Consider the following 27,756-nt stretch of genomic DNA (forward strand, 5'->3'; position numbering starts at 1 on the left):
TCTCTTAACTGCTGCCAGTGTCAATACGGAATGTACTGCAGCTGCAAAATTCCTTAAGACTTTGAGTGTTTTTTTCACCTTTTGATCAAGCACTTGGCAACGCCTCTGTTTTTCTTTTGCCTTCCAATGTCAAGGACCTCTGCCAGTAATAACTGTGTGTGACATGCTGATAGAGAGGAAAACATATTACAGGCTACTTATTGGATGCACTTTAGCTTCAGAAACATACTAACAACATAATACTAAAGTTTTGTTTGACACTGTAAATGCTTATGCGTGGTTGTTTCAGATATCTGATTCTGGGACGGCATCAGATGTTGTTCTCTGATTAGTTCTTGCTTTAAATAAGTCAAAACTGAACTTTTCCAAATCCTGCAGGAAATGTCACTGTAAATCTTTTGCTGCTTAGTAAACTTAATTTATAAATTTAATTGTATGTCTGCAGCCTTGAAATGACCCTAAACCAAATTTAATAAACTTGTTTAAGATTTGCAGCATAATTGATTTATGTCGCCATTAATAAGCATTTGAATAAAGGCTGAGCATACTTAGATTAAATTTTTATTGCAGAACATACCTATTTTGGGCAATACAGTGAGTTGGCCTCCCTGACAACCATATTAGGACGTGTCTTGAAATACTGGGGAGCTTAAATACATGGTGTTAGTGGATCCCTCAAAGCCGTTTTGTGGAATGTCTGATGTTGAATGAAGCACTTGCTCTGGGTACGACCTGGCCCTCTAAAGCGCTGTTTAATCCCCCGGAAAGTCAGAGCTGTTGGCATGAGAGCGAGGCAAAATAAATGTATAACAACGCTACCAGACGCAATGAATATCCTTGGATGTTTGTAGGCTTGAGAACTATAAAATGTTACAAGTGTTTGAACACTAATGGATTGTATTATTTTAAGAAACAAATTCATTAATCTCATGTCAACAGGGCTGTAGCAAGGTTTTTAGGAGGAGTGAGGTCCTAGTCCTGCTAAGACTAGAGCAGAAACTCCGAATTGAGAAGTTTGGACATGTCCCATTTTGAAAGATAACGTGTTAATAGTTTTTGTGTTTAGATCTTGCTTTGAGAGGTAGGCCATGTAACTAGAGCACTCCTCTTATTACTGCCATTCTATACTGTTCTTAAATTAACTAGGAGGATTGGTAGCGCAGGCTGACAGCTAGCATGCTCATCACTGAAATGGCAAGCAATCAAACATTCGCAACATTTGCCAAAATTTACTTCAAATACATGAACAGCGTCCTAAATATATACAGAGATATGCTCTCTAAGGATTTGGGTACCTAATTTACATTGTGTTAACCTTTTTTGTAAGAAGAAAGAAAGAATTGAAAGTTTTTAAGTGGTGTAATCAGCTGGTTCCGCATGGTCCTAAAGCCTTCACTTAAGTTGACCAAGTTCTCAATGGTTTTTATTAGAATTTTTTGATAGGCTATAACCTACATATAATTATGGAGATCCAGACCTTGGTGACTTCATAGCTAGCTACAACCATGGATGTCTTGTCTTAATTGTGGCCGGATTAACCTGCAATATATATATATATATGTAACTTTTGACATAGGGCCCATGTAAAAGACAGACAATAATGTAGAGGGAATTGGATTAGGTAAATTGATTTAAATCTCTAGATCCATGATTGTGATCATGCAGTGAGCATGGAACTTAAGTCTCAATTCAAGCAATCTGAGACAAACAAGGCCAGCTGAGTAGCACAGGTTTAGGCTTGACAGATTAGAGGTGTGGTTGAGGCATGGACCCGCTACAGAAACTAAGTTAATATAAATTTAACTTGTTAAATTAACTTAATTTATGATGTTGTGCTCCATTAGTTAAGAACCTGATGAATTTGACGCAGAAATCAAAAAGGTGTCATCAAAATGACAACCGCACTACAGGAAAAGTCAGGGAATCACTAACATCAGTAAGATTCATCCTCTGGGGAAATGTTTGGGCAAAATTTCAAGGCAATCCATCCAATAGTTGTTGAGCTATTTCAGTCTGGACCAAAGTGGAGGACTGACCATCAGACTGAAATTGCCATTCCTAGAAAAACTACAGCATCAGATGTTTCAGCAAGAAATGATAAATAATTATAGCTTTGTAGCATGTACTCCACCTCTGTAGTACTCAGTAATACTCAGCCTTTTTTTAAAGCCAATTTCATTCATACAGTGATGGCAGTTTTGAAAAATTCCAAGAGGATACGATGTGCTTTCATCTTTCCATTTACCTATATTAGTTATGTAGTTTTTACATAAACCTAATATAAATATAAATAACTAACTTCAATTTCTGCATACATCATAATCAAATCTACTACCCTTTCTTATGCTCATTTATTGTTCTTCTTTAAAAGTTCATGTTGTCCAAAATGTCAGACTTACTGCAACTCAATTCTACTCAGTAGAGCACAAATCCCTTCCACTGTTGGAACATTCTCACAGGCCTTCAGCTTCCATATGGTTAATGTTCATTTGTTGTTTGTTACATTCAGAGTTGACTTGCAACAATCACACCAGCAATAAATGTAGCTCGATAATGACAACCAAGAAAAAACGTATTGTAGAGTGGAAATCACTACCAACATCTTATCGTATTATCTTCAGCCCACAGGCGACACACCAAATTCCAGCCAAGTCACTTAAGCAAATTTTGATATATCTTGAGAACAAAAACATGTATGGAATGGGGAAAACATAACCTCTTTTGAGCTTTGTTGGCAGAGGTGTTCAAACCTTGAGGTTTTTTGGCTAAAAAGCAGTCCAGTCAGAAATATAGTAACAACAAAGAGCTTGATTGGCAGTTGCCAAATCTCGTTGATCCTGCCAACTGTAAATACTCATGACCTGTGACCTTCAAGCTTCTAGCAGGGCCTAGGACTTTATAAAAACCCCGAAGTGCCTTCAGTGCCTTAGTTCAAGACAGGGATCTTCCACACTGCTCAGATAGCCCAGTCAAGATACAGAATAGCCATCTCAGTAAATCTACCCTACAGATATCAAGGCAGGATTGAGAAGGAAAACCTCTTGAAGCTCAGCAAGCCCTCTTTATGCCTATGTCTGTCAAGTGTTGTCCAACGTTGAAAGAATCCTGTTTCCTGCTATAACCAACCATCTTTTCTTGCTTGTCAAGCATGCAACAAAAATATAAGTTAAGACCAAGGCCAAGCAGCTACCTGTAAGCATAGTTGTAATACATGGGAGGAAATACGTACAAAAGCAGGTCATTTACTTGCACTACTACTTTACTTGGGTTCTGGTAACACAGGTGGCAGGATTGGGAAAGAATGCCACAAAATGCAAGAAAATGTCGGTGACTATTGATTCTTTAACAGATAGAAAACCTTTTAGAAAGCTAGTTCAGGGTGTTTATTTGAACTTTTCCCCTCAAATGATCCTCATATTATAATAATGCTGTGAATCAAAACATGTAACAGACAGGTTAAGGAGTGTTTCTTGCTGGTTACAAGGGACATTTTTTCAGCAATGCCTCTCTTTGTTCGCAATCATCCAGGCTGCTCTCACAATCACCTTTGCCATGTTCCCCTACTAATACTGTCTGGAGCTGCACGTTGGTGTTTATATCACAGATTAGACAAGTTCATCATGTCTGCACTTTTGGCTCTATCTGAAAAGACAGTAATGAAAGAGCCAATGGCAGAAAGGAGAGCATACTTAAGCAGGTTGAAGTGTATTTTTTGGAGGGTACTTGTTGAATCTAGTGTGTGCATTTTGTCACAACTAAACACTAACACGTGGTAGATTAAACTCTCTGGGCTGCTACTACACTTTTTGAAAGCATTGTACCATGTGATGGTTGAAACATATGAACAAGGGCAAATCTTAACCATTTGTATGTTTCAGTAGTTTCTTTCAGTAATTATAGAGATGTATACTGCTGCTTAGTCTTCTTGGAGAATGCCAGTATGCCCAAGGGTTCAAGTTCTTTCATCAAAAGATATTTGCCCTTTACAATCAAGTGCACTTTCACTATAAGCACCCATTCAGTCAGCACATTGAAGGCATTGCTGATCTGCTCTCCTCTGCAGCCTGAGAAGTGGTAAGCTCCTCTTAGAATAAGAGATTACTGCCTCAAATCCCAGCTCTGCATGTATGTACATCTCCTTAAGTCAGCTTTACCTCTCTGTAAAACCCCTGGGTCATTACAGACGGCACAATGTAGTGAACCCTCCTACCACTTCCCTCAAAAATAATAACAATTCAAACACCCATGTACACTTCAAAAGGAGTGCATGTCCCATTATACCTCTAGGTGGGAAGAAAAAAATGGGGAGAAACCATCTCTCGCCTGAGGATCATGGGGTACCTGGGAGGCAGAGAGGGGTAATGGATAATCATGGAAAGTCTAATTGGTGTTGTCACTTTTTGTTACAAGCTTTGGTGAGAGATAATCAGCAATGGATGATCTCATGACCTGAGCTGGACTGTTTGCAGGGTGCCCCAACTTGGCAAACATCACAGCCAAGCTTTGTGCCTGATATCATTTCCATCGGTCTTCTGGCAACATAATGTGCTGAAGTAAAAACTTCAAAAGGCAATAATCTTCTGTAAGAATATAACTGTCTCATCAGCGTAAATCATCATCAAAGCTGCAGAGTAGAAGAGAGACCCATCCCTGCTGTGGATTGTCATACTAGTAATCCATATCATGCTACTTTTTGGATTAAAATGCAAGATCACTTTTATATTCTGGAGTACATTTTTCACCAGTACATGTTGGGCTCCGGTGAGTTGTGTATAGTATCTTTTGGTACATTGTTGTTCTATAGTACCAAATGGATATAGTTCTGGGTACAATCAGTAAAGTACAGTCAGGGTATAATCTACTTTTGAGTTAAACAGTATTCAACAGGTAAAGCCAAGGTAGACCTAATTTTTGACACTTCCTTAAGACCTCTTTAAGTGTGTAACTACTATACTCTTGTCTCTACACCCAAAACAGTCGTATTTCCCACGATATTAAGACTTGCTCCATTTCAAAAGTTAAAAGAAATGTTTCAGAATGTTGTGCTACTGCTCTAGTTTGCCTAGCATATAGGAATCCACCCTATCACCAGACAAGAGTCAATATTGGATGATTCTGCAAAACTGAGAAAAGGTTTGAATTTCTCTCTGTAGCTCTCTTTTATTGTTCTTTTCACAAATACCTCCAACACTTTTCATGTGTACAGCCAAGATAAACACTGTGAATGCCTGAAGGGAAGACTGACTGAAAATGTGTGTTGTTGTCATTATATCTAAATGATTATCTCGACTCATGACAGCCTTCATTTCACTCTGCCCGCTAAGGTTTGCTAATCGAAACAACTACAAACACTTTTAATTTCAGACATGGTCAAACAACATGTCGTACAAACAAGTTATTTTCTAGCATAACCCAGCCCTTTGAGTTAGGCAACTGAAACACTTGGTTAAAGCTACAGAAATTAAAATTAATAAATGTAACCAAAAAAAACCAATCATACTCTTATTCAGTGCTCCCAGCATGTTTTTAATCGGTAAATATGGAAAATCAGTGTGTCAGAATGACTGAAACCAGTGCTTGACTTTGGTTCATATCCAGCTGCAAAAAATTTCACCAATTGCCTGGACCAGACACTTAATTAATAAACGTTGCATAAGAGCTTTACATAGACTGTAAAGTATCATGTGGTACATTTACAGCTCAACTGAGAGATGCACTGCTCTGCAAATTATAGATGCTGTTGTGGATGCATAGGTATTACAAGATTTGTGACCAAATCCTTTGCCATGTGGGTCAATCTGGGTCAGAAAGGTAAAATAACTCACATCTATAGTATGTGCCCATGTGGAGTAAGACACATAAAGAGGACTCTGTGTTTTTGGTTAGAAGTGTGAAGAGTATGGTTATGACGAGTAGTCTAGTGTAGTAGTGTCATTGTAGGGAAGATAATGGTGTTCATAATGCTTGGTGTAGTATTAAATGAATGAGCTTCTGGACTTAGTGGGACTAATTAGGGGTTATAATTTTCTTTTTTACTTGACCAACATTCCAATGTCTTCAACTGCTTCCACTTCAGTTACTGACTTACTTTCTCAGGGTGCTTTTCAGCAGCCCTAAGAGAACATATCTGAACTTGCTGCAATCAGATCTGAAAGTTGATGGAGAAGACGATGGCAACATCAATATAGCTGTAGATTTAATTAATGGTCATGAGAGTCACGTATTACTCATCAAGTCTGTAGCTGTATTGTTATCTGCTCTATTTTGTGCTCTGTGGGTGTCTAAATAATCATTGGGATTGCTAACCATTGATGCACAGTTGCAGCTTTTGCAAGAAGCCCTTACTCTTAGGTCACTGAAACATTTTTGCCGCCAAACTTTTCATTGCAACATCTGGACATGATGTCACATATTTGGCCAATGGTCCATGAGTAGAAGAACAATCACAAATAACTAATGCTCTTCAACATTGTGTTAGTGTGTTTAAAGGTGGATGTTTCCTTTAAAACCCAAATATTCGTTGAAAAACAATCAATTGCATGCCAAGCCAATACTCACAAGAAAAAAATGTCTGAAAAAAATGCAGTCCCCTAACCCAGGCAGTGTTTGTAAACAAACACTGTACATCCATTTTTTGAAAAATGTTATTCCTAAAAATCAGTCCATTTTGAAACAACTCAGTGGAATCTGTTCTTAAAAGTTCTCATTATTGCTATGACTGATACCTCATGGCTCATGTTAACCCAGGATGGGTTGCTGTCACACTAGCAATCCTTTGTTATTTATTGCTCATAAACTGAAACCGTCTCGGTATCTTGATTGGCCAAGTCTTCGTGTCTCCTCACATACCATTTAATACACATCATACCTTTACTCTCAACACTCACATGTCTGTGCACTGCAGTGACCTCTGAGGAATTTTATAATGACTGATTCATATGATATGTTTGTCAGTCATATTGCCTGTGGTCTCTTTCTGTCTCACTGCACATTTAGGGATTTGCTTAATTAGATTTTTCAGTTTCACTGTTTTTCTCTGCCGTCCTGTCTCTCTACATTTATGTCGTTTTGTTTTTGCTGATCTCCTGCTTTTCTCTCTGATGATTATACCATTTTGTCACAGATGTGACTTTTTATCATGGCAGCAGGTTCTTGGTGTGCAATCAGATTTGTTTCTGAGCCAAACTGTATATTCATTTTTCTTTTTCACTTAGGATGTTTCTGAAACCTTTTCTCAGGCAGAATGTGTTCTTTGTTCCACATTGCAGGCTTGATTGATTTTATGTATACAAAATAAATAATAAATAACATTATGACTGAGGCTAGTTTGCTCTTGAACTTTACCCTTTGGTTCTGGCTCTGAACCTGCCATTCTGGGTTTTCCAAACTCTAAATACTGTAACTAATATCAGATAATAAAAGTGCTCTTTAGATACTTCCTGCCCCCGTTCAGCATTAGTCTTGCAGATAATTGATCTTTGCCGTCTAGTCTGCCATGTGATTGAAATGATGTGAAGTAGCCAAGAGTTTAAGCTGCACTTTCTGACATTAAAGTATCGCTGTTCTAGACTCACACACACACCTAAACACACTTTTTGTCACTTCTAATCTTGTACATTGTACAGCTCCACGTCTTTTGACCACTGACCCCATTTGATAAAGATTTAGTTACGTCTGATATATTTGTTCTCTTTCTGTGCTGTAGAGCACTGGTGAGATAAGTGAAGTGTAAAATATCTGATCAGATAGCAGAATAAATGACTATTGATCAGACCTCCAATCAGCCATCAGTGTTTCTCTCACTGGCACAACTGTGGACTCCCTGGAAGTCCCTGAACACAAGACTGGGAAACACCACCTGCAGAAAATCCTCATTTAAAGGAATGGTGATAATGAGTATGCTTGTTTTTATCAACAATTTGCCGGAAAATACCAAAACATCATATGATGAACACATATCATTTTTTATCTACAGACTTCATCATTTAACTTGAAGTATTACATTAATTTAGCAGCTGATGTAGGAAAACCCCAAAACTCCACTTGAGGGAGTTCTGTCACGGTTCTGGTGAAATTTCCATCTCTCCAGTGTACATGTACAATCTAATAAAAACAAAAAATCTCACGGTCACAAAGCCAGAAACAAAATTTCTTCTCAAAGTGACATTTTAGAGATTCAGCTATATAGCAACGAGATGCTGGTAAATTCCCCCACTCCATTTTATACAGGACAGAAGCAGAGTGAGAGCAGTGGCTGCTGCTGTTCAACAAGTACTATTTGGCTAATAACCTTGTTAGGAAATGTATCAGCTTTTACTACGTATATAATCTTTTTCACCATATAATTTTTTCAAAATTTGAAAGGGTTATTTGTTAATGAAATGCTGCCAACTTTAAGAAATATAGGCTTTTATTAATAGGAAGAAACAAAAACAGCTCATGATAACGTGGTGAACAGAGTCAAGGTGGTCTGAGGAAAACCAAGCAGTTGGATTTTCTTGAGTCTCTATCAGTCACTGCCAGCAGATTCCACAAGATCAATTAAAATTTTTATTTTGTCAAATAGGTCTCCGAGAGGACTGAATGAACTTAGGGTGTGTTACAACATAACAGCATGGTCAATTGTGAACGCAGTGTAAATATATATATATATGTTTGGTCACAAATCTCAAATCTGTGTTTTGGTCATAGGTTGCCTTGTACCGTCTGACAAAGTTATGTGTCCCATTAAAGGGAATTTGGGCCCCATATTTCTCCAGGGACAGGACAGGTCCCTGCAGCGTTATAGGTTCACCTCCAAAACATTGGACAGACACTACGTCTTGTCTCTCTGCTCTACAGCCACACTGGTCAAGGCACATGTAAAGTCTTACTGTGAAGCACCTTTGCAGCCCAGCTCTGTATTGTATTGTCTCAAAATGAGTTCATAGCTTGTTTCATTCCTTTTATAGACATTTTTTCCTTTTGAAGAAGACTTCTTTCAATAAATAACACAAATATATTCATACGTCATATATAGATAGATAAACATGTATAAACTACATGCATTTTATATAATTTAAATAATTTATATGTACAGTTCCCCCTCACATACTCACTCCCTCCCTCCCCAACCCCTCTCAAATAAGTTCTTCTGTAACAGCGGTGCTGCACCGGCTTGTGGATTTGCAGCACATTAATGTGAAATATCATGTAAATGGACCCACAATTCATTCAGTAGCAGTTTATAGCAGAATGTTGCACTTCACCACCATGACACATAATCCTGTGGTGGGGAGCACTGTCAACAGGAAATAAAATCCTGTACAGGAAGTAGAATTCCAACAGCTAGTCCCCAGCAGGGCTTGCATTGTTTTGTTTACGTCCTATGACGTTTCCTTGACAATGCACAAACGCACGAAGTGTCTATGCGTATCCACCTCCAGCCCACTGAACTGCGAACCTGTGTCAGCGCTCGAACGTATGTCTGCGTTGTCTTGCACTGTGAGTTCCAGTTCTTGTCATCAATGCCCCGGCAGCCACCTTTGAAGGGCCTGGCGGTCCGACAGCGTGTCTCATAAAAGTACTGTTTGATGTCCTGCGTGGCACTGGTTTTAATTTTGGCCAGAACAGTGACAGGATCCCCCCTGGTGTCCACTGCTTGGGTTTTATCTGTCACCCACTGGCTCTCGCTGTCGCACACAGAATATTCCCCACGGTAGCTCTTGTGCTCAGCATAACGCTTCTTCCGTGTCTTGTTCCCCGCGGCCCCGCCTTCCTGTCCGCCGCTCACGAAATCGTCCGCGAGGTAAAGCGGTGGCGGCTGCAGTGGAGGCCGGTCGCTCAGTAGCACCCGAGGTGAGTTGTACCTCTTGTGCTGCCTGAGAATGTCTGAGTTCAACAACAACACCTGCTGGTCGACCATACCCTCACTGCTCCCGCCACTGCGACCCCCTGTCGCCCACTGCTCCCCATCGCCCTGCTCCTCTAAAGGAAAGTTTGCACCGAGGAGAGGAGGCAGTGTGTCCTGGGGCTCAGTGTCCCTGCTTCTCCCCTGTTGGCTCTGGTTCCCCCTGGTCTTCCCCCTGGTCAGGTCAGCCTGAAGCAGCTGGATGATAAGGGAGTTTAAAGGGTCTGGACTCTGCTGCTGCTGCTGTTCCCCCTGGTGACTGCTGTCCATGTTGGTAGCCTGGATACCATAGAGGTACACAAGGACCATCACATACAACAGGATGGACATCACTAGATTCACCTGTAAGATCTGCAAAGACAGAAAGAGAGACAGTTTTAAGATACATGCTTTACTTTCAGTTTTCTTCCTTACAGAAACTTATTTTTCTTCCTAAGTAACAATTAACACAAGCATTAATCCCTCAACACTGGAGGTTTTCAAACTGTTCAAACTGCAGGAGTGGCTCTGACACACAGCTCATGGAGGACATTAAGGGACTTTAAAACACTTAGCGATCCATTGTAGAAGTCTGCATCATAAATCATACTGCTCAATTTTCTCTGGGGATTAAAGTTGTGAAAGTCTCTGTTGTTTTGTGGGAACCTTTGGCTTGAACTTGGTTATCCCACTGTAATTTGTGGTGAACTGCTGTAACAGCAGCAGTATGTGTGTGTCTTGGTATAAGCACACAGTTATGGGAACTAACGTGCTGCTACATGTTCAACATACCATGTAAAACACCCATTATTCTGTTCAGAGTAATACATGGAAACTCTTGACACGAGCATTTAAAATGCGCAGAATGAAACCTGGCTCACACACACACGCCATCCACACACTTTGTTGATGTCACCAAAAGGTGTCTCGGTCTCTCTTTAAAAACATTTGTTACATCAGTTGTCATGGTGAAAACCTGACACTTCTTAAGTAATTCCACAGTAATGAAGCTTAGAGTAGGTTCAGTCAGGAAGACTCTTCTCATTCGTTCACATTTCTCTCTCAGTCCCTCTTCTCCTGCTTATTCATAATCAACTGGATATTCGTTTACTCTTTAAGTTAGCCAGTCTTATTGTTGCTGTCAGAGTTTAAATCTACATCTCTCCTCTCTGCTGCTGTCGGCTTTCATTTCAGTCCAAATTATCGCAACCATCCAACTCCAGTTCATCACTTCCAGCATCCAGGTCTGAGCTCACCAGAAGCCCGCTCCACTTCACATCCATCCAGATCTCAGCCATTCTCTTCATCCCATCTCCGCCTCCACCAGCGTCTAGACTCCATAATGGGGGTATCCCATGCTACTCACAGCTTCACTACCCCCTTAAAAATATGGTGACGTCATGGTGGAGTCTAATCGCCAGAGACTATTCACATTCTCACCTTTGTTATGAACACTGTGTTCACTTTTTCTCTTTCAGGCTTTATGCCTAATGTCTTGCTATAATTCCTTGATCCGCAAAGACACATTTTCATCTCTTGTGGGTTTGGTCCTCACACCAGCTCCAGTGCCATGCCTATTCTCATGTCAGCTGAAGCCAAAAATATTACCAAACCAGACCCTACCCATCTGCAAGCTCCGGTGTTTTCAACAATATATATTTATTTACTTTTTTTTCAACACTCAGCTGCTCAAGCTGAAATTTGTCTCAGCTTTTTAAGTTTGTTTTGATGTTTGAGTGTCTTTTACAGATGGTCACTCCTTGGCCATCTGTAAGAGATAGTGTAGTAGATCTGCACTTCACATATTATAACATCATGTTTGTGTATGCCTGTGCATGCAGACAACAGCAGATGTTTCAGCGCCACATGCTTATTCCCAACTCAGAGTCAGGGTGTACTGGTGGTGTAAGCCTCAGGAAAGTGTTATTAGCACCTACTAGCTTTCAGATAAGCCTACTGACTAACCCTCATTCATAAAGTTCCATATATTAACAGCCTCCAACTGCGTCTGCATTCTTCTACTGTTGGCCATCGAACAGTTTCACTAACGGGACACTTGTTGGGAAGGGAGTGTTTTTCAGTCATTTCCTTTGCCCAGCTTTTCACATCTAAACCTGACAAAATGACAAACCATAAACACTGACATATCATCATCTTTAAAGTCCAGCAGACAAAGAGCAACGTTAGCATTCATTTGGAGATTTGGAGTTTTGGGCACCTGACAAGTCCAATATTCACTCTCCCTTTAGCTCTGTTTTTTTTTTATCTCCTCCAACTCCTGAAGGAAATACCTGGCTCTAAATGCTCCACTTTGTTCACCAGCTAGCTGCTGACTCAATGTGTCTGGTGTTTGGTAATGAGTAGGTAATGTGCAGTGGCGTTTATCAGAGATTTTTTGCTCAAAATAACAGCCAATCCTGATGTTCTAGGTAATGAACACCAGCATTTCATATGACGACTACGTCATTGGCTTTCAGAGGCTGTAGCAAGCTCAGTTTTAAAGCTAGAAATACTGGTATCATGTGAAAATATTTCTCTGTAGTGAGACAATTTTTGAAACTTGACCTTACTGTATAAAATGACCTATTGTAACCTCTAGGATAGTCACAACCTCATGAAACCTTACAAACACAAACAAGAGACCTAGGGCATTCAGAGGGTGCATACCCCCCCTCCTAAAAAGACAAAAATGGGAGTATGGTAGGGAGGGGTGGAGTGGAAGGTTAAGAAAAATGTCATGACCATCTATGATAAAGTCAAAGAACAAAATTAGATATTAGCATACTTTTCTTCTGTGTCACCCAGTGTAATTATAATATTCCCACAGATAAGCAGGTGGTGATGTGTGTTTTATGTTTCACGGGCCGTTGTTTATGTTGAAATCCAAAGTACACACAAATGTTCACTAAACCTTCTATTGACAGGTAAAGGTCAAACGCCTTTCAGAGAGAGGAGGAGAAAAGAAGCGAGGGATAATGGACAAACAGAGAACAAAAAGAGGTGACGTGTCCCTATCAGCGATGTTATGGCAGGATGATACAGCTGTTGGATGGATGGATGCATGGGCATCAGAAAAGACACGCACACACACACACACACACACACACACACCTTTATTACTCCTAAGTCATAACAGCTCATTTCTCTCTGTTTCTGTCCAAAGGGAAGTATTTTGGATTATTGGAAAGTCACAGAAAGTCACTCTCACACACACTCATACCTTTACACTTGCAAGGACCCTCATTGGCATAATACATTCATAACACGTGTCAGAGAAATAATTTTAACCCTATTAACACAAGTTTAAAGAGTAATCCACCAATTTAGCAACTCCTAAGTCTCTGATGGACTCCTAATTGACAGTTTAAAACAAATGCAGAAGAACCTGATATATTTGTTTTTAAAGCAAGGGCAGGCAATTCTTTTCAGAAGCATTTTTGGCATGTCTTTACATCCCAACAGTAATCAATAAATCAAATGCTCTGACACACAGTGAAACAGAATCCAGTATCTGTGACTGTCGCGGGACTATAATAAGCACAGCCAATCTCTCTGTAAATCAGGCGCCTCACCCATGAAAACTGCATCAAGTCAGACAAATTAATTTTCCCTCCTGCTGCCATAATCACGGCCATAAAAGCCCTCACTGTCGTTTATGATGTTGACATTCAGGCTTGCGGAGGCTAACGAAGCACAGTGGGTGAGCAATAACTGTCTCAGTGGGCAGGATGATAATGAGACTGCGTGCGCATGCACTGCATGTTCTCCCATATTTGTATGTCTACTGTAGGAACAAATGACTACACAGGAGGACAGGATAATTAGGAAACACCTCCCCACTGAGGACACTTTGCCCGTCCTCACCTCTACAAGAAGCTATTATAGGACAAGGACTCAAGTTTAAAGCTTTAGAGTTTAGAGTTTAGCTTATAATTAGGTGTTGGTTACGCTAAGGTTAAAGGTTAAGGAATAAATGTAGTCATTAAAGGTCAAAGTGTACGTGTGAGAGAGTGAAAGGAAAAAAGAACAAGGCCGACAGATGTTAATGCTCCTGAAAGATAAAATGCAATAAAATATATTGGTGTGAAGCGACAGATGGTCAGGATATTAAAAGTCCACCCTTTTTAAAGGCATCAAGGTGAAACCATTTATAGACACACTATGTTTGAATGTGTGACCACAGAATTGATAATGACTCTGTTTGCTCTTTCAGTCTGCCTTTTGTTGCCTCGATTCACTTTGCAGCTGAAAATGTCCAAATTCAGGTTGCTTTTTCTGGAGGCAGCAGGTCTGGGCAGCATTAACGTGGATGACAACGTTATTCACTACTCACTTCTCACAAGCTGTTGGTGCTCTTCTCCGCCCTCTCCACCAGCAGAGACGGAGTAGGGAGAAGATCAGGTGTTTTATTTTATCCAAGCATGTGCATGAAGTTGCTCATCAATGTCACTTTTCGTGAACCGCACCAATCTAAGTCTGGATGGGGCAAAAAGGTTGACGTGGTACTACACAAACTTTCAAATTGTTGAACTCATCTACTCGCATTGCTCCTCACATTCATCTACAAATCATCAGAGATTCCTTGAAGTTGTATACAGGACAGAAATTCATAGCTGGTGCTCATTACCATCTGTTGTTTTTAGAGCGAGGTTAATGACAGCATCTCTTCCGTTAGCATAAAATTTTCCTTAAACTGACTTTTACCCTCAAAGAAGCAGGGATTCGACACAGCTGTTATAAGCATATTTACAAGAAATTCACCATGTGCCTCTGAGAATTGTGCTTCACACTTAAATGGATAATTGCTCAAGGAAAATATATTTTTCATGTGACATTCAGATGGTACTGTGGCCTGAAAATAGTCAGAACTGGGTGAAACTGGAATGCAGGGTTCTGGGGCTTTAGTGCCCCGCACCACCACAACGGCCCATGTGACTCCTATTTATTTAACATGAAGATTGACTAAATGTTTTCTAGCATTTTCTGCTGCCAGTTTTACAGCAAAAAAGAAATTTCACTGGGACAATTAAACAAGATGGATATCTCTTTAAAATCACACAGTCCGCCTCAGACACTCAAGCAATAACTGGTACTGGAACAAACCTCTTGGTCCACCACTTTGGTCCAGACAGTAGTATCCCAACAATTATCTGATGGATTGCAATGAAATTTGGTACAGATATCCATGGTTATCCACTCCCATCAGCCTCAGTTGTACTTTGTGTTTAGCGCTCATTAGCAAATGTTAGCATGCTAACACCCTAAACTAAGTATTTGCCATACATCAGCATTGTTATTGTATGTATGTTAGTATGCGGATGTTAGCATTTAGTTCAATGCTAAACATCAGTAAGTAGCCTGATGATTTTGTAATGGCTTCAGTCAACAAATGAAATATTATAAATGGTTAATTCTATCTTTTAAAAATATTTTCGGAGCTTTTTGTGTCTTCTTTTCAGATAGGACAGTTGAGAGACAGGAAATGTGGGAGAGAGAGAGAGGGAACGACATGCAGCAAAGGGCCATGGATTGGACTCGAATGCAGCAAGGACTCAGCCTTGGTGATGGTACAACGGTAAATTCCATCTTCAACCTATAACCAACAGTGTTTCCCTAGGATGGAATTGTAGCAGCGGAGGAGAAGCGAACATTTTTTGTATGTGTGAATATAAAACCCCACCACGATGCACACTAGAATAGCTTCAAATGTCAGTGTTTTCCCTAGTTTTATGTGAGCTTTAGATTAATGTTTTGGTGTGGTTTTGGTAATCATGGTCAGGGGGGTGTCCTCCCCCAAGAAAATGTCACGTTTTCCAATGTTAAATATGTAATTTGACATCATCTTGGGCTATTATTTTCACCATATCTTCAACAAATAGTTGGAAAAGCTAGAGCAGATAATAAACAAACAACACCCAAAGAACAGTCTACTTGAGGAACTACAACATTAGATTAGGGGAAAGTAATTTGGTTGGTTATGATGCTCTCCAGTGATTTTACATTTATGGCACAGCATGTTTGGGCATCACCCCCTAAGACTTAACGGCAGGAAAACCCTGTTAATATGACCTCAGAATTATTATACATACGATTGTTCATGTTTCCAAAAAGAAACATCTCCTCATTAGCTTAAAATGACTAGTTTGCATAACTTATTTGCTTTACTAACCTCAGGTCCTCCAGTAACCACCGTCCTCAGCCACTTATTCAGACTAATCTGAAACCTGAAAAATAAATTTAGGAATAAACCAGTCTGTACAGGACAGAGCAGAAGGCTACACCAGTGTAGTCTGTAAGGGTGATGAGTGGTGATGGAGCAGTGCTAACACACCTAACCGACACAAACATTTACTGCCAGAATATTTTCCTCCCCTCGCATTCACTTTCTGCTGCTCGAACAATCGAACACTCGCTTACCCACCTCCCGATTCGGAGTTACACAGCTCTTATAACAGCATAGTGTGTGAGTGAAAATTAGTAGCGCATTGATATAATGATGATTGTGTGAAATTTTAGTAGTGGTGGACACACTACAAACAGGGATAAAAAGAAGACCACTCCATGTCAGAAAAAGCACATCAGTAAGTTAACATGGACATCATAGACAAAATACAACAAGGACCAGCTTTGTTCCTGGCAGACACATCTCAAATGTCTCTGCTTCCTTGAACAAACAGGGACAGTTTCAAAACAGTTCCTGTTCGTTACAATGCAACAAAACTGAAGACAGACAGGTATTGTGTTAGACACATATTACAAAGGATTCTTATTTCAGGAACTTGTATCTACTCTCCTCTCAGTCACCATCCAAAGCTAAGGACCACAGACGAGACTTTGACCGTAAATTGAGTGGTAAATAAAAAGATCAGCCCTAAGATTAAGCTTCTTCTTCAACATAACAGTTGCAACCCTCACTAAGACACTTTAACTCCTTCACTTTTTACACTTGGAGCTGCTGACCCCCATCTGCATCATCAACATAAAGCACAGATGCAAACCTGAGGCATTGTTTTAATTTTTACTCATTTTATGACAGCAGATTAGACACCATATGACTAAAGATGGAGTGTTTTATCTACCTTGATTTACTGACACCCAAGCCAAGACAGACATCTGAGGACAGGTCAGAGCTTGATGAGGTATGAAGGTATTTTTGTGTCTTTTTAATGCAAGCAAAAAAAAATTAAAAACTTTTCAACTTACAAAACTGTATAACCTGCAAAACTATCTGACTCGCAAGGAAAACTTTTTGACTTTCAATCAAAGAGGAAAAATTAGCAAGTAAAACTTTTTGTGACACAAAAAAAGGCCTGTTTGTTGTTAATTACAAACTTGATTTTTGATTGCAGTGCGATAAATATGCTTTCAAAGCATTTTTTTTGCTTGCATTAAAAAGATACAAAAATACCTTCATAATGAAGCAGGTATTAAAGTGTCAACTCAAACATCATAAGAATATACAAAAAAACGGGCCAGTTGCCTTTCTTTAAATGTCAGAATCATTTGGATAATCTTTCACCTCAGGCAGTGGTGAGGGACGGGGAGGAATAGGTGTTGGTCTTTGAGTGTAGAAAGGTGTGAAGGAAAGGATAAAAGGAGGGGGATTAATATAAATCCTTATGTAGAACTAGTGAAAATGTATTGCGTGATCTAGTTTGATGGCTGCTTTGTGATGATCTTCACGTGACATCATGAGTGCACTCCAGATTTTGCTGCTACTAGCTGACCGTGTGTTTCTCACAAACATAGGCTCCGTTTACCGCAGTTCTGTGTCTGTGCAAACTGAAACACTGTCTATCAGAGCGTGCACACGAAAAAGAAGGAAGACATGGCTGGTAGTATTGTCTTCAAATAGAGTTGCTAAACACCTAGTTCACTAAAGGAAGCCATCTGACTGTGCGAGGAGCAAGCTTGTTGATGTGTGCATAGAATCAACCTCTGTAGTCTGACTGGTCCACCAATAGGCGAGAGGTTCACCCTTTGAGACACAGCCCCTCCTCATTTGCATAATGAGGCAGAAATGCATAGAAAAATGTAAAAAGGACAGGCAGAAATAAATATAAAAATATAATTAATTATTAATAAGTAATTAATAAATAAAGTTGAAGATTAAAACGGACAATAAATAAATAAGGTAATTAATACAAGGATGAATAAATAAAGAAGCTAATTAAAAGAGATACTAAGAATTAATTACTGTCTACATTTATATATTAACAATTTGTGCATTTAATATGATGCGTATTTATTTATGGAGCATTTCTTTATTTCAGGATCAGTCCTCCATAGAGATGCACATTGTAAACTAGTATTAGATACTATACAGTGTACTACACACCTCAGAGGTTGCAAATCCATGCTCTATGGCCAATCTTGGCACACTAAGATTAACTACATACACAATACATTATATAAAACAAATATCCGGGGTTGAAGAAACAGATCAACATCAACAAGCAATCAGTAATAATTTTTAAAAAAGGACTTTCCATTCCACCAAATAGAAATAGCTGTAGGACTATGTAATGCCATTGGCCTTGATCTGATGGAACTGGTTCTCTCTGCATTTTAGGAGTAGTATTTCCTAGAATCCTAGAAAAAGGATGTGCCACTAGCTAATACCCTCCTGCCAAAGTCATTACTTGATACCATAACTTTATGCTAAAGCTGAAATAAAACTTGTGTACTTAGTGAATACAGAATACCAACAGAGTAAGTGAATGTGCAACGTAAAAAGTGCAGCCTGGGCTAAGACTTGTCTGGCTGAACTACACTTTACTTTAAGAGCCTACAGGTACTTAAATAAAACCTGAAAGAAGCTGGGTTGACTTAGATATTTTGGCACTTTTTCCACACATGCAAAACATGTCCTGCCAGTTTGAACACACGGAGCAAACATGGTGATTGTAAGCTTTTACAAATAATTGAATGTCAAGTAAAAGTAAAATCTTTGACAATGAAAGTACAATTGCATCATGTTTCTCTCACTTTTTATGTCCGCTTCCCATCTACCTTTTTCTTTTTCTAATCAATACATCATCGTCACGCTTCTTGTTTCTGAATTTCTGTATAAGCTTGGTTAAGTTAGTTATTGTCCTTACAGAGGCCATTCAATAACTTTAATCCAGCCCGGCTGGGAGGAATTCAATGACCTGCTACACACACACACAAACATACACAAAGAAAAAAAAACTGCATCCAACCCACCATCACCTTTGTTATCATTAACACATTCATCAGAAGCTTTTCAGGTCAAATCAAAATGAGTACAGAAGGCCTCTGAGGGGACTTCATGTCCAAATAAAAACAAATCCTTGCTGCTGATATAGAAGTAAACATGTTCACAGAGAAAATTAGATTTTACTTTCAGAAGAACCCATATTTGCAGACAAGTTAGCAATGTCTGTCTCACTCCCTGTGCTCCCTTCATATCTTCATCTTAGGCGGCTCAAGACCCATTAGATCAATGTCTAGCCCCCTGCACACCCCCCCACACACACACGCACACATTTTTTCCATTCATCATCTCACACTGCAATCTGCTCATATTCCTTCCCACTGCTCTCCTTTCTCTATCTGCTTGGGATTTCATCATTCTCTATAGCTCTATCACATTACATAATTGATAAACAAGCCTCACAAACTCATTGTTCCTCAGAATCAATAGAATTTGGTCAGTTTTTCCACAATAGTAAAGCAACTTTTTTTCAAACATGAATGATTAAAGATTTCCACTACAAAGTATTTAATGTCCCCAAATAGTTAGTCTAATGCAAACACTTTATACATGAATGAGTGTGCACCTATTTATCTATCTAAGCTCTTCCTCAATCGGTGCACATGCTCATTTACCTCTCTGTGCCCAAAGTACCTGTGCTAACCATTTCATACAAAATAGAGCTGGGTAAATTGCCAAGATCATCATCTCACCTCCTCTCCACGCTCACTGAAGCTGTTAATCCGGTACAAGCTTCTGTTGAAACAGAGCTGCTGAGCATTGTAATGCATGTAATGTCAATGCCCAGCAAATAGGAACAAATGGGAGAGAGCTTATCTATAAGATGGAAGTACTGCCCTGAGGTAGCATTTGCAAAAGTTTTGTTGCATACAGTCTGTGGGAGGTACAGGTAGAAGCTGAGAACCTGAGCTTTTAACTCCTGTGGGATTGATGTAAATAATCAGCCTCACTGTGGCAGCATCTTAGTAGGTGCACAGATGGGTTTCCTCAGTGACGTACTGGGAGGCTGCACTGTCTGTGATGTGAAGGGTGGCTGATGGGCTGGCTCATAAATGTTGTGTGTCACACCGGTTCCAGCATGCCGACTGTGGCTTTTCACACAGACATCGTTCAGCCTCTGTTACTACCAACATTCTGTTGTGTGCACATGTAGGTCAGGCACCATGATATGATGTACTATTTTGGAGATCTATTCACAGGTATGGGATAAATCATGCCACCAGACAAGTAGGGTGTATGAGCACGTTTCAACTGCATTTAAACTGGCAAAATCTGAGAGACTGTCTGAAAGTGTCCTATCCTGTGAACTCAGGTTGCCCCATATTTGCTTTTTACCCCACCTTCAACTGTGGCCATTTAAAACTGCTATTAATACATTTCTCTTCCAGCACAGTCAGACAATGTCATGCAAACTGGTTCTTTATTTTAATCTTCCTCCTTTTTCCCCTTTTCTTCTAACTTTGAATGTGTAGCAGCAACAATGTAGTAGTAGTGCAGGCAGCATGGCTTTAATACACAGCTAATGTCAGACTGTGTTAAGTCCCGTTTAATAAGTAGAGCTGTATTTCATTATATTTATGTATAAGTTCTCCCAGAGCCATTAAACAAGATTATTTAACTTAAATAACATTATTTTACTTAAATAACATTATTTAACATCTCTGGGGTCTCGATGTTGATCCGAGGACCTGTTAAAACTATATCCGTAAGCAGACCGACATACAGCCAATCAAACTCTGGCATGTCATCATCGACAGGCGCAGGCCCAAGCAGATCTGACCACCCAAGCACATCTGGTACCTACACCGCTTCTGGGATGCGCACTGACTATAATGGCAGCGATTAGCTCCAGCTACCGCAGCACACCCGTAACGAGTCAGTGGATTTAAGGGTTATATTTCAGATTTTGCCTTTTGATGTTTTGTAAATAAAACATTTCAGCGCTACACAAGAAAAAGTCACCAAATCAATCCCAACTCCTTCACCAACAAATACGTGCAGCAAGAGAAAGCATGTTGTGTGGGCACGTGCTTCTGTGTTGTTCCTCTGTGCAAATGTCAGTGGAGCCTGTGGCAATGTAAGTCAGATCATGTCAGGGTTTGTTCTGGAAGTGTGTCTGTGCGGAAACTTTGGAGCGATGTGGCCCACCAAGAGGAATGTGTGTGTGTGTGTGTGTGCTTACCCCTCAATGAGCCTCAAAAACAATGCTCCTGTGTTCACTGTTCCTTTGTTTGTTTGTGTGCATATCAGTGGTTGTTTTTGTGTGCATTGGGCATGTACAGTACAGAACTGCAGGGTAATTCAAACAAACATGAAACTACCTCATCATCATTTGATGTGACTGCAATCAGATCACTGACAAAAATATTTGGAAATAGCTAGTAAGAGTTTTACTTGCTAATACCTGGAACATCATCCTTTACATTTACTGTAGTAAGGTGGTATGATGAATCCTCCTTTATCTTATCAATGTAATGTATATTTCTTTTCGAAGTAATCCATTCCATCCATAATGTAAGCCCATTTCTACCAATGTGATGAAAAAGAGATCCTGTAAGTCATTATAATAAGAAAAAGTGAGTTAGTATTTCAAAATAATGAGTTTGTGTCTCAACATAATTAAATGTTCTCAAAAAATTACTTAGTAAATTATCTCTTTGTATCTCAAAATAATGAGATTTCTCAGAATTAGTTAACAAAATAATAACTTACTTATCTTGAAATAATTACTTAGTATCTCAAAAGAATGAGATTGAGTGTCTTATTCTTTTGAGCACAATTTTTTACCTTTTTAACATTTACAGGTTGAAAGGCAGAGTGGTACCTCATTTAATCCTGTGTGTGTGTCTGCAGGTGTGACTGACAGAGAGTACAGGGCATATGTAATGTAACCTAATTGGCAGAAATAATTGAACAATTTAATGAAAAGGATGAAAATATGCTGTTTACTGGCAGCGGAGTAGTTGCATGTTAGCGCAAGACAGACACCATCCCATCTGTCTGATTAACACAAAGGAATAAAACAAACAGCCTGGTTGACGTTTGGCAACACGGCAGCAGAAAGAGGGCCAACCAGTGGAGATACGCCAAGATGGTAATGCTAGGGCAATGCTAGGAAGAAATTACTGCTGCATTTCAGCATCTTTTAGTTCGTTGTTTTGGTTTTCTACCTCGCAACACCATTTTCAACCTTATTTTCAGCAGCTGCAGGAAGCTTCAGGAAGCTGTTTTCAGTGGAAAAAAACTTATTTACCCACTGTACACAGCCTGCTCAGCAGACAAAGTTTTTCAGCCCAGGGGTACTCTAAGGCTATGTTCAGACTGCAGGCCAATGTGACCCAAATCCATTTTTTTTGCTCATATGTGACCCAGATCTGATCTTTTTATGACAGTGTGAACAGGCCAAGTCACATGGAATCTGATCTTTTCAGTTTGGATTTGGGCCACTTCCATTTGTGGTCCAAATCCGATCATTTAAAATGCAACCTGAGTCTGGACACTCAGATCGGAGTAGCTGTTATGCTGTAGACGGAAAAGCTCCACATAAAGCCATAATTAAACATGTGGCTCTCTTTCTTCTCTACCTTGCTACATCTGCTCAAAGATTCCCTTTCTTACACTTCATTGGATCTGGGAAGAAAATCGGAATTGAGCCGTAAGGCCTGCAGTCTGAACATAGCCTACGTTTTTTATTAAAGATCCACATATCAATTTTACATAAGGTCAGAGGATCAGAAAAATGCCATCAAAATGCACCAACATAAGTAAAGGTTAACAAAAACTTTGTAAATTCAGCAACAATGTTCTTAAAGCTTACCTTTTACCTTAGTAGCAGAGGGAACCAAAGCCAGGCCTTTATTTCAAATTTCATGTTCTCCATATAATGTCCATCTCCACAGCACTAATTTCATCAGTACAGCAACAGAGTTGTATCAGGCTTTTCATTTTCCATTCCATTTCATGTGAGCTAGTAGGCAAAAGGTAACCCCCCTCAATGTCTGGTTTATTGGTAATGTTTACATATCACTGACTTCTTGTGGTTAGACCACAGAGAACACACACACACTCACACAGAAACTGACGACAGGCGCGCAGGCACACGCGCACACACACACACAGACACATAGTAGTGTGGTGTTGACGTCGGGCCTTGGTTTCAAGTTTGGTAAGCTATGTGTTTGGTATGCTAAATCCATAGCAGGAGTTGGCCGGAAGGGCAGGAGTTGGTCGAGACCAAAACAGAGCTAAAGGGAGGTAAAGTACTGGACATAAATGGGAAAACCTAAATGACACTGTTAAGTTGCAGGAGAATAAATCTATGCATCCACCTGGAGTATGTGCGTAATATATCTCATATGTTTTAGGAATAAGAGAAGAGAAACACGATGAAAACAGGGAAGAAAAGAAAGTGGCAGTACATCAAAATATTGTAATTTGCCAGGACAATCAGGAGAGGTTGTAGGAAGAGGAGAAGTTGAAAATTAAATATAGCAGGGAAGCAAAAAGGGACTAAGGGCGGTGAATAAAAGTGGGAGAAGATTAAGCTATTTTAAGAGGGTTAAGAGGTTGGGATGAAAACAACAGTGACCAGCAATTCACTATCTAACGTCTGAACTGAACTGAACTGACTGTAACTGGGACGCCTGGTAAGCTACTGGCAGACTGTCAAACGTCAGAGAAGGAAAAGAGGAAACTCCTGACTTTTTGCACATTTGACCCAGTATTTTAGCTTCTCACACAACAATCTTAATGTCCAAATGGAAATAAATAATGAGGCTTAATGGACATTATGAACGCTTGAACTTCTTCTATTTATCCTGGCATCAAATTAGTATCTTGTGATATAATTCTCCACTCTTAGACAAACAGACCTGACATTTACTTTTTTTTCTAATATAAAAACTCAGAAACAGCAGTAGTTTAACAAGCATCTAGTATACTTTTGTGACTCCAACAATAACAGCATCTTGTAAATGTAATGGAATATACTGATTTATAGCACCTTACCTTTCATTTGCAGCTTTACTTAGGACAACAAATGGGTCATTTAACTACTTTTGCTCTGTCTGGCCTTGACAAGAACACATTATTGGGGTCCTAAGCCGATGTCTAAGGGCAAACGATTAAACTTCTGTTTTGGCTGCCAGGCTAAAGATGTAAAGACACCTGCTCTAAACTAATTACCTTTGCATATGAAGCAGGAGGACAGCACTACAGACATGCATACAACTACCAGCATTCAAAAATCTCTAGTAGTTGAGTCATCTCAACCTCATAGTACATAAGAGCAGATCAGTTAAACCTAAATGCTGCTGCTAATAGCACAAAGATCTCCCAAATCCTAGCAGTGAGAACAAACATTAAATCCTATTTGAATCTCTAAAGTCTTAAGTTGCATTTTCAAGACAACCATACAAGCCTGTTTTTACTGCATTTTCAATTGAATGCTGTTAGCTTTGAGTGTTCAGCTGTTCTACTGACTCAGTTACACAACAGACACTTTAAGCAAAGTAATCTCATTAGTCAAACAGGTTCCCACTGTGTTGCAAGTGAAGCACAGTTATATGTTTCATGGTGGCTCTGCCAACTCCTGTGGTAACTACTAGAAAGCATTAATTTCCTGTGGGTGTTTCATTCCCATGCATTCTGTCCTGGGGCATATTTCACAGGCCATACACGACCCTACATCTTTTTTGTATCAAATATTACACCTTACACCTATAGCTGACTATAGTCAGTTCCTAGCAAAATAACAAAGCGTAGTCACAAGTAACACTTAAAACACTTAACTGTGCAAGCTATACAGCTGGAAGCAGTGGTTTGAGTAACAACACTGAGCACACATCAGTGGAGCAGCAACATTTGCAATTAATAATGTTAGTGTGTTACAAGTGTGTTTAAAAGAGACCGAAGCAAATCAAATGTGAATTGAATGTTTTAACAACTGGAGAAACCACTGTCAGAGGCCTCAAATGCAGCAATCAGTAATAGGCAGTTTGTTAAGAGAAACAGTCTACTTGCCATAATACAGGTTCAGTACACTGGTAATCAGTCAAAAACAGGTAAACTAATCCGGCAGGTAGTAGGCAGACCAACTAAATACTCTAGGGGGGTGAGGGTAACAAGTAACAGGTGCAACTAATCTGGAAAGCTCTTATTCTGAAATCTGCATCCTGTGGATATGCAGCCTGCAGGCGACGGAACAAAACAGGGTCAGAGAGAGCTGTGAAGAAGTTAGCAGAAGCATAAAAATGGCTGAGGACGTAACAAAACCGGGGCGCTGACGGAGTCAGTGGACTTTCGGAGTTAGTAACCACAACAGCGTTGAAACGTCACACCGGTTCCAGCATGCCGACTGTGGCTTTTCACACAGACATCGTTCTGCCTCTGTTACTACCAACATTCTCAAATCAGACCCCCCTTTCCAGCTCAGTACCTTTCATAGAGCGCAGCAAGCCGGGATATTGGAGTAATAATCCCGGAAAATTGGGCAGTGTGAAAGCGCCTAATGGCTGTATTCGGAATCTCTTACTAGATACATCTGCCAACTGCAAATGCAGTATGTATTACATACTGTTTCACAGTAGTATGCAGTAAAAAACTCTAAAATTTGATTTATTTTGCAGTATGCTAGGTCAGGCTTAGCTAGTTTCTGGTATTGGAAAGCAGAAGTAAACAATAGGAGGACGTTTGCACCTCCCATCCAGAGTCTTAAGTCTTAAGTCATGCAAAGCAGAAACACAGAGAGTTATGACTTGGTATTTATATTAAAATATTTTGTACCGTGCAAATAACACTTATCTGACTACACTTGTGCTGTGTATGTCGCCATATTTACTTTGCGACGACTCCCCGTCTGTTTTCTGCCGCCACAGCCACTTTTAACTCCCATGTTACATTCAGTAACAGTCCCAGCTCGTTAGTGGTCCATGCAAAATAAAATCTGCTGTGGTTCTCCATGTGTAGTACTTTATTCTTTTGCCAAATCTTCTGTAACTACAGAATAGACCATCTGCTTCATGTTTACACCGGCACGCACATGCCCAGTGCACGTGAATGGCCACTAGATGTGCGTTTTCAGTCGTTTTAATGTAGACGGAGATCAACTCTGAAACGCAGCTAAAACGCTGGTGTGGACGGAGATCATATTCGTTTTAATTCTCCGTTTGTAAACTAAAACGGAGTAGTGTGGATGGGGCCTAAAATAGTCATGTTATATAAACACAACACAGAACACTGTATTCTTCTTAAGTAAACTTGGTTTTCTCAACTTCTCCATTTTTTACAGTGTACAGTCTGGAAAGTCGCTAAAAGACAGCTCACACTGAGCAAACAAACAGCTGAGGTGTTTGAACATCAGAGAAACCTGAGCATCAAAAACGAATTGCAGTCGATGAAAAAATAGTATCAATAGTTGATAAAACTGGATAGTTTAGCTTCACATGGACATGTAATTTGCAACTTAACGGAGTATTATGCATATACTTAAAACAAATGAATGAATTTCAAAATAAGACAGCCTCTAGAATAAAAGACACACCAAGGAGACAGACAGGACACAAGCAACAATGTATCAAAAACAAGGGTTAGTCAAGACAGAATAATAGGATAGTGTTTAAATAATCGTAGATAGAAAAGTTTCCACAACTGATGCAAGTTAAATACTAATTATAAATAATCTTAAATTTTAGGAAAGATCACAGAATAAAGCCAATTCTCATGCCCAGTGGTGCCTCTCTAAATATCGATTCTGACCACAATGCTTGTTCTCGCCTTGGTAAACACACTGAAAGGCAAACCACTGTGTACAGTGTACACTGTAAACTGCAGTACTTTAGTCAGAACTCAGTGGAGCTTAATGTGGCAGTATTGTCTTTCATACTAGTATTGTATCAGCTAATATATTAGTCAAACCCTGATTCAGAATATACTAGCAGCACTCATAATCAATATCAAGATTATGTCAAATAAACACACCCCGGACCCATTTGTTGGAACTTTTTTCTTCTCGTGGCTCCAAGCAGTAACCTGCTGGCTCAGAAACCCACAAGCATATCAGTTTGAGATGGTGGCGATGGATGGTGTGCATTGCAGTTACCGTGGAGACCCCAGTGATGATGCAGTCAGGGTGCTTAGTGACGGGGCTTAGCGAGCAGTGTGCCAAAACCAGCAAATCCTCTAGAGAGATTTTCGCCCGCCAATGTCTGAGCCTTAATACTGTCCAATTGACTCCAGATGTTACGGCACAGTGAGAGAGGGAACTTGACACATACTGTGGAGAGAACCAGTCTGCAGCTCAGTTTCCAGCCAAGCTGGTTTTCCTTCTGTAAATTATAATTCCTCAACACAGAAAAACTGAGCAGAACTATCAAAACTTGAGAAAATGTCCTGAGTGGTCCAAAAGAACATTTGCTGGAGGTGTCAACACATACAGACATAATGCAATTAACACTATAAAAGGTTTTGTCCAGAATCAATGGTATGCTGAATGGCTTCATTTAATTACACAACTATTTAGAAGTGGCTTCTGTGGTCTAACTTACTGTTTCTTGCAGCTCAGGATAGATGGAACTGATGGAAAGACATTAAAGGGCTACTGGTTTTTATGCAGCATTTCCAAAGCTCACATAAAATGTCCTTGTTTAGAATT

General features: G+C 39.7%; 1 protein-coding gene across 1 annotated transcript in view; it reads right to left on the minus strand.

Moving 5' to 3' along the window:
- Nucleotides 1–5,112: 5,112 nt before the first annotated feature.
- ntf3 (neurotrophin 3) overlaps nt 5,113–27,756 on the minus strand; it is a 42,115-nt gene continuing 19,471 nt past the window's right edge. The window contains exon 2 of the mRNA XM_038739285.1: nt 5,113–10,240. Coding sequence (XP_038595213.1) covers nt 9,359–10,240 — 882 coding nt within the window. The 3' untranslated portion in view covers nt 5,113–9,358. The remainder of the gene's footprint in view (nt 10,241–27,756) is intronic.

This window comes from Micropterus salmoides, unplaced genomic scaffold, assembly GCF_014851395.1.
Source record: "Micropterus salmoides isolate LMB-PRFRI ecotype aquatic unplaced genomic scaffold, ASM1485139v1 Ms_hic_scaffold_23, whole genome shotgun sequence".
Taxonomy (NCBI): Eukaryota; Metazoa; Chordata; class Actinopteri; order Centrarchiformes; family Centrarchidae; genus Micropterus; species Micropterus salmoides.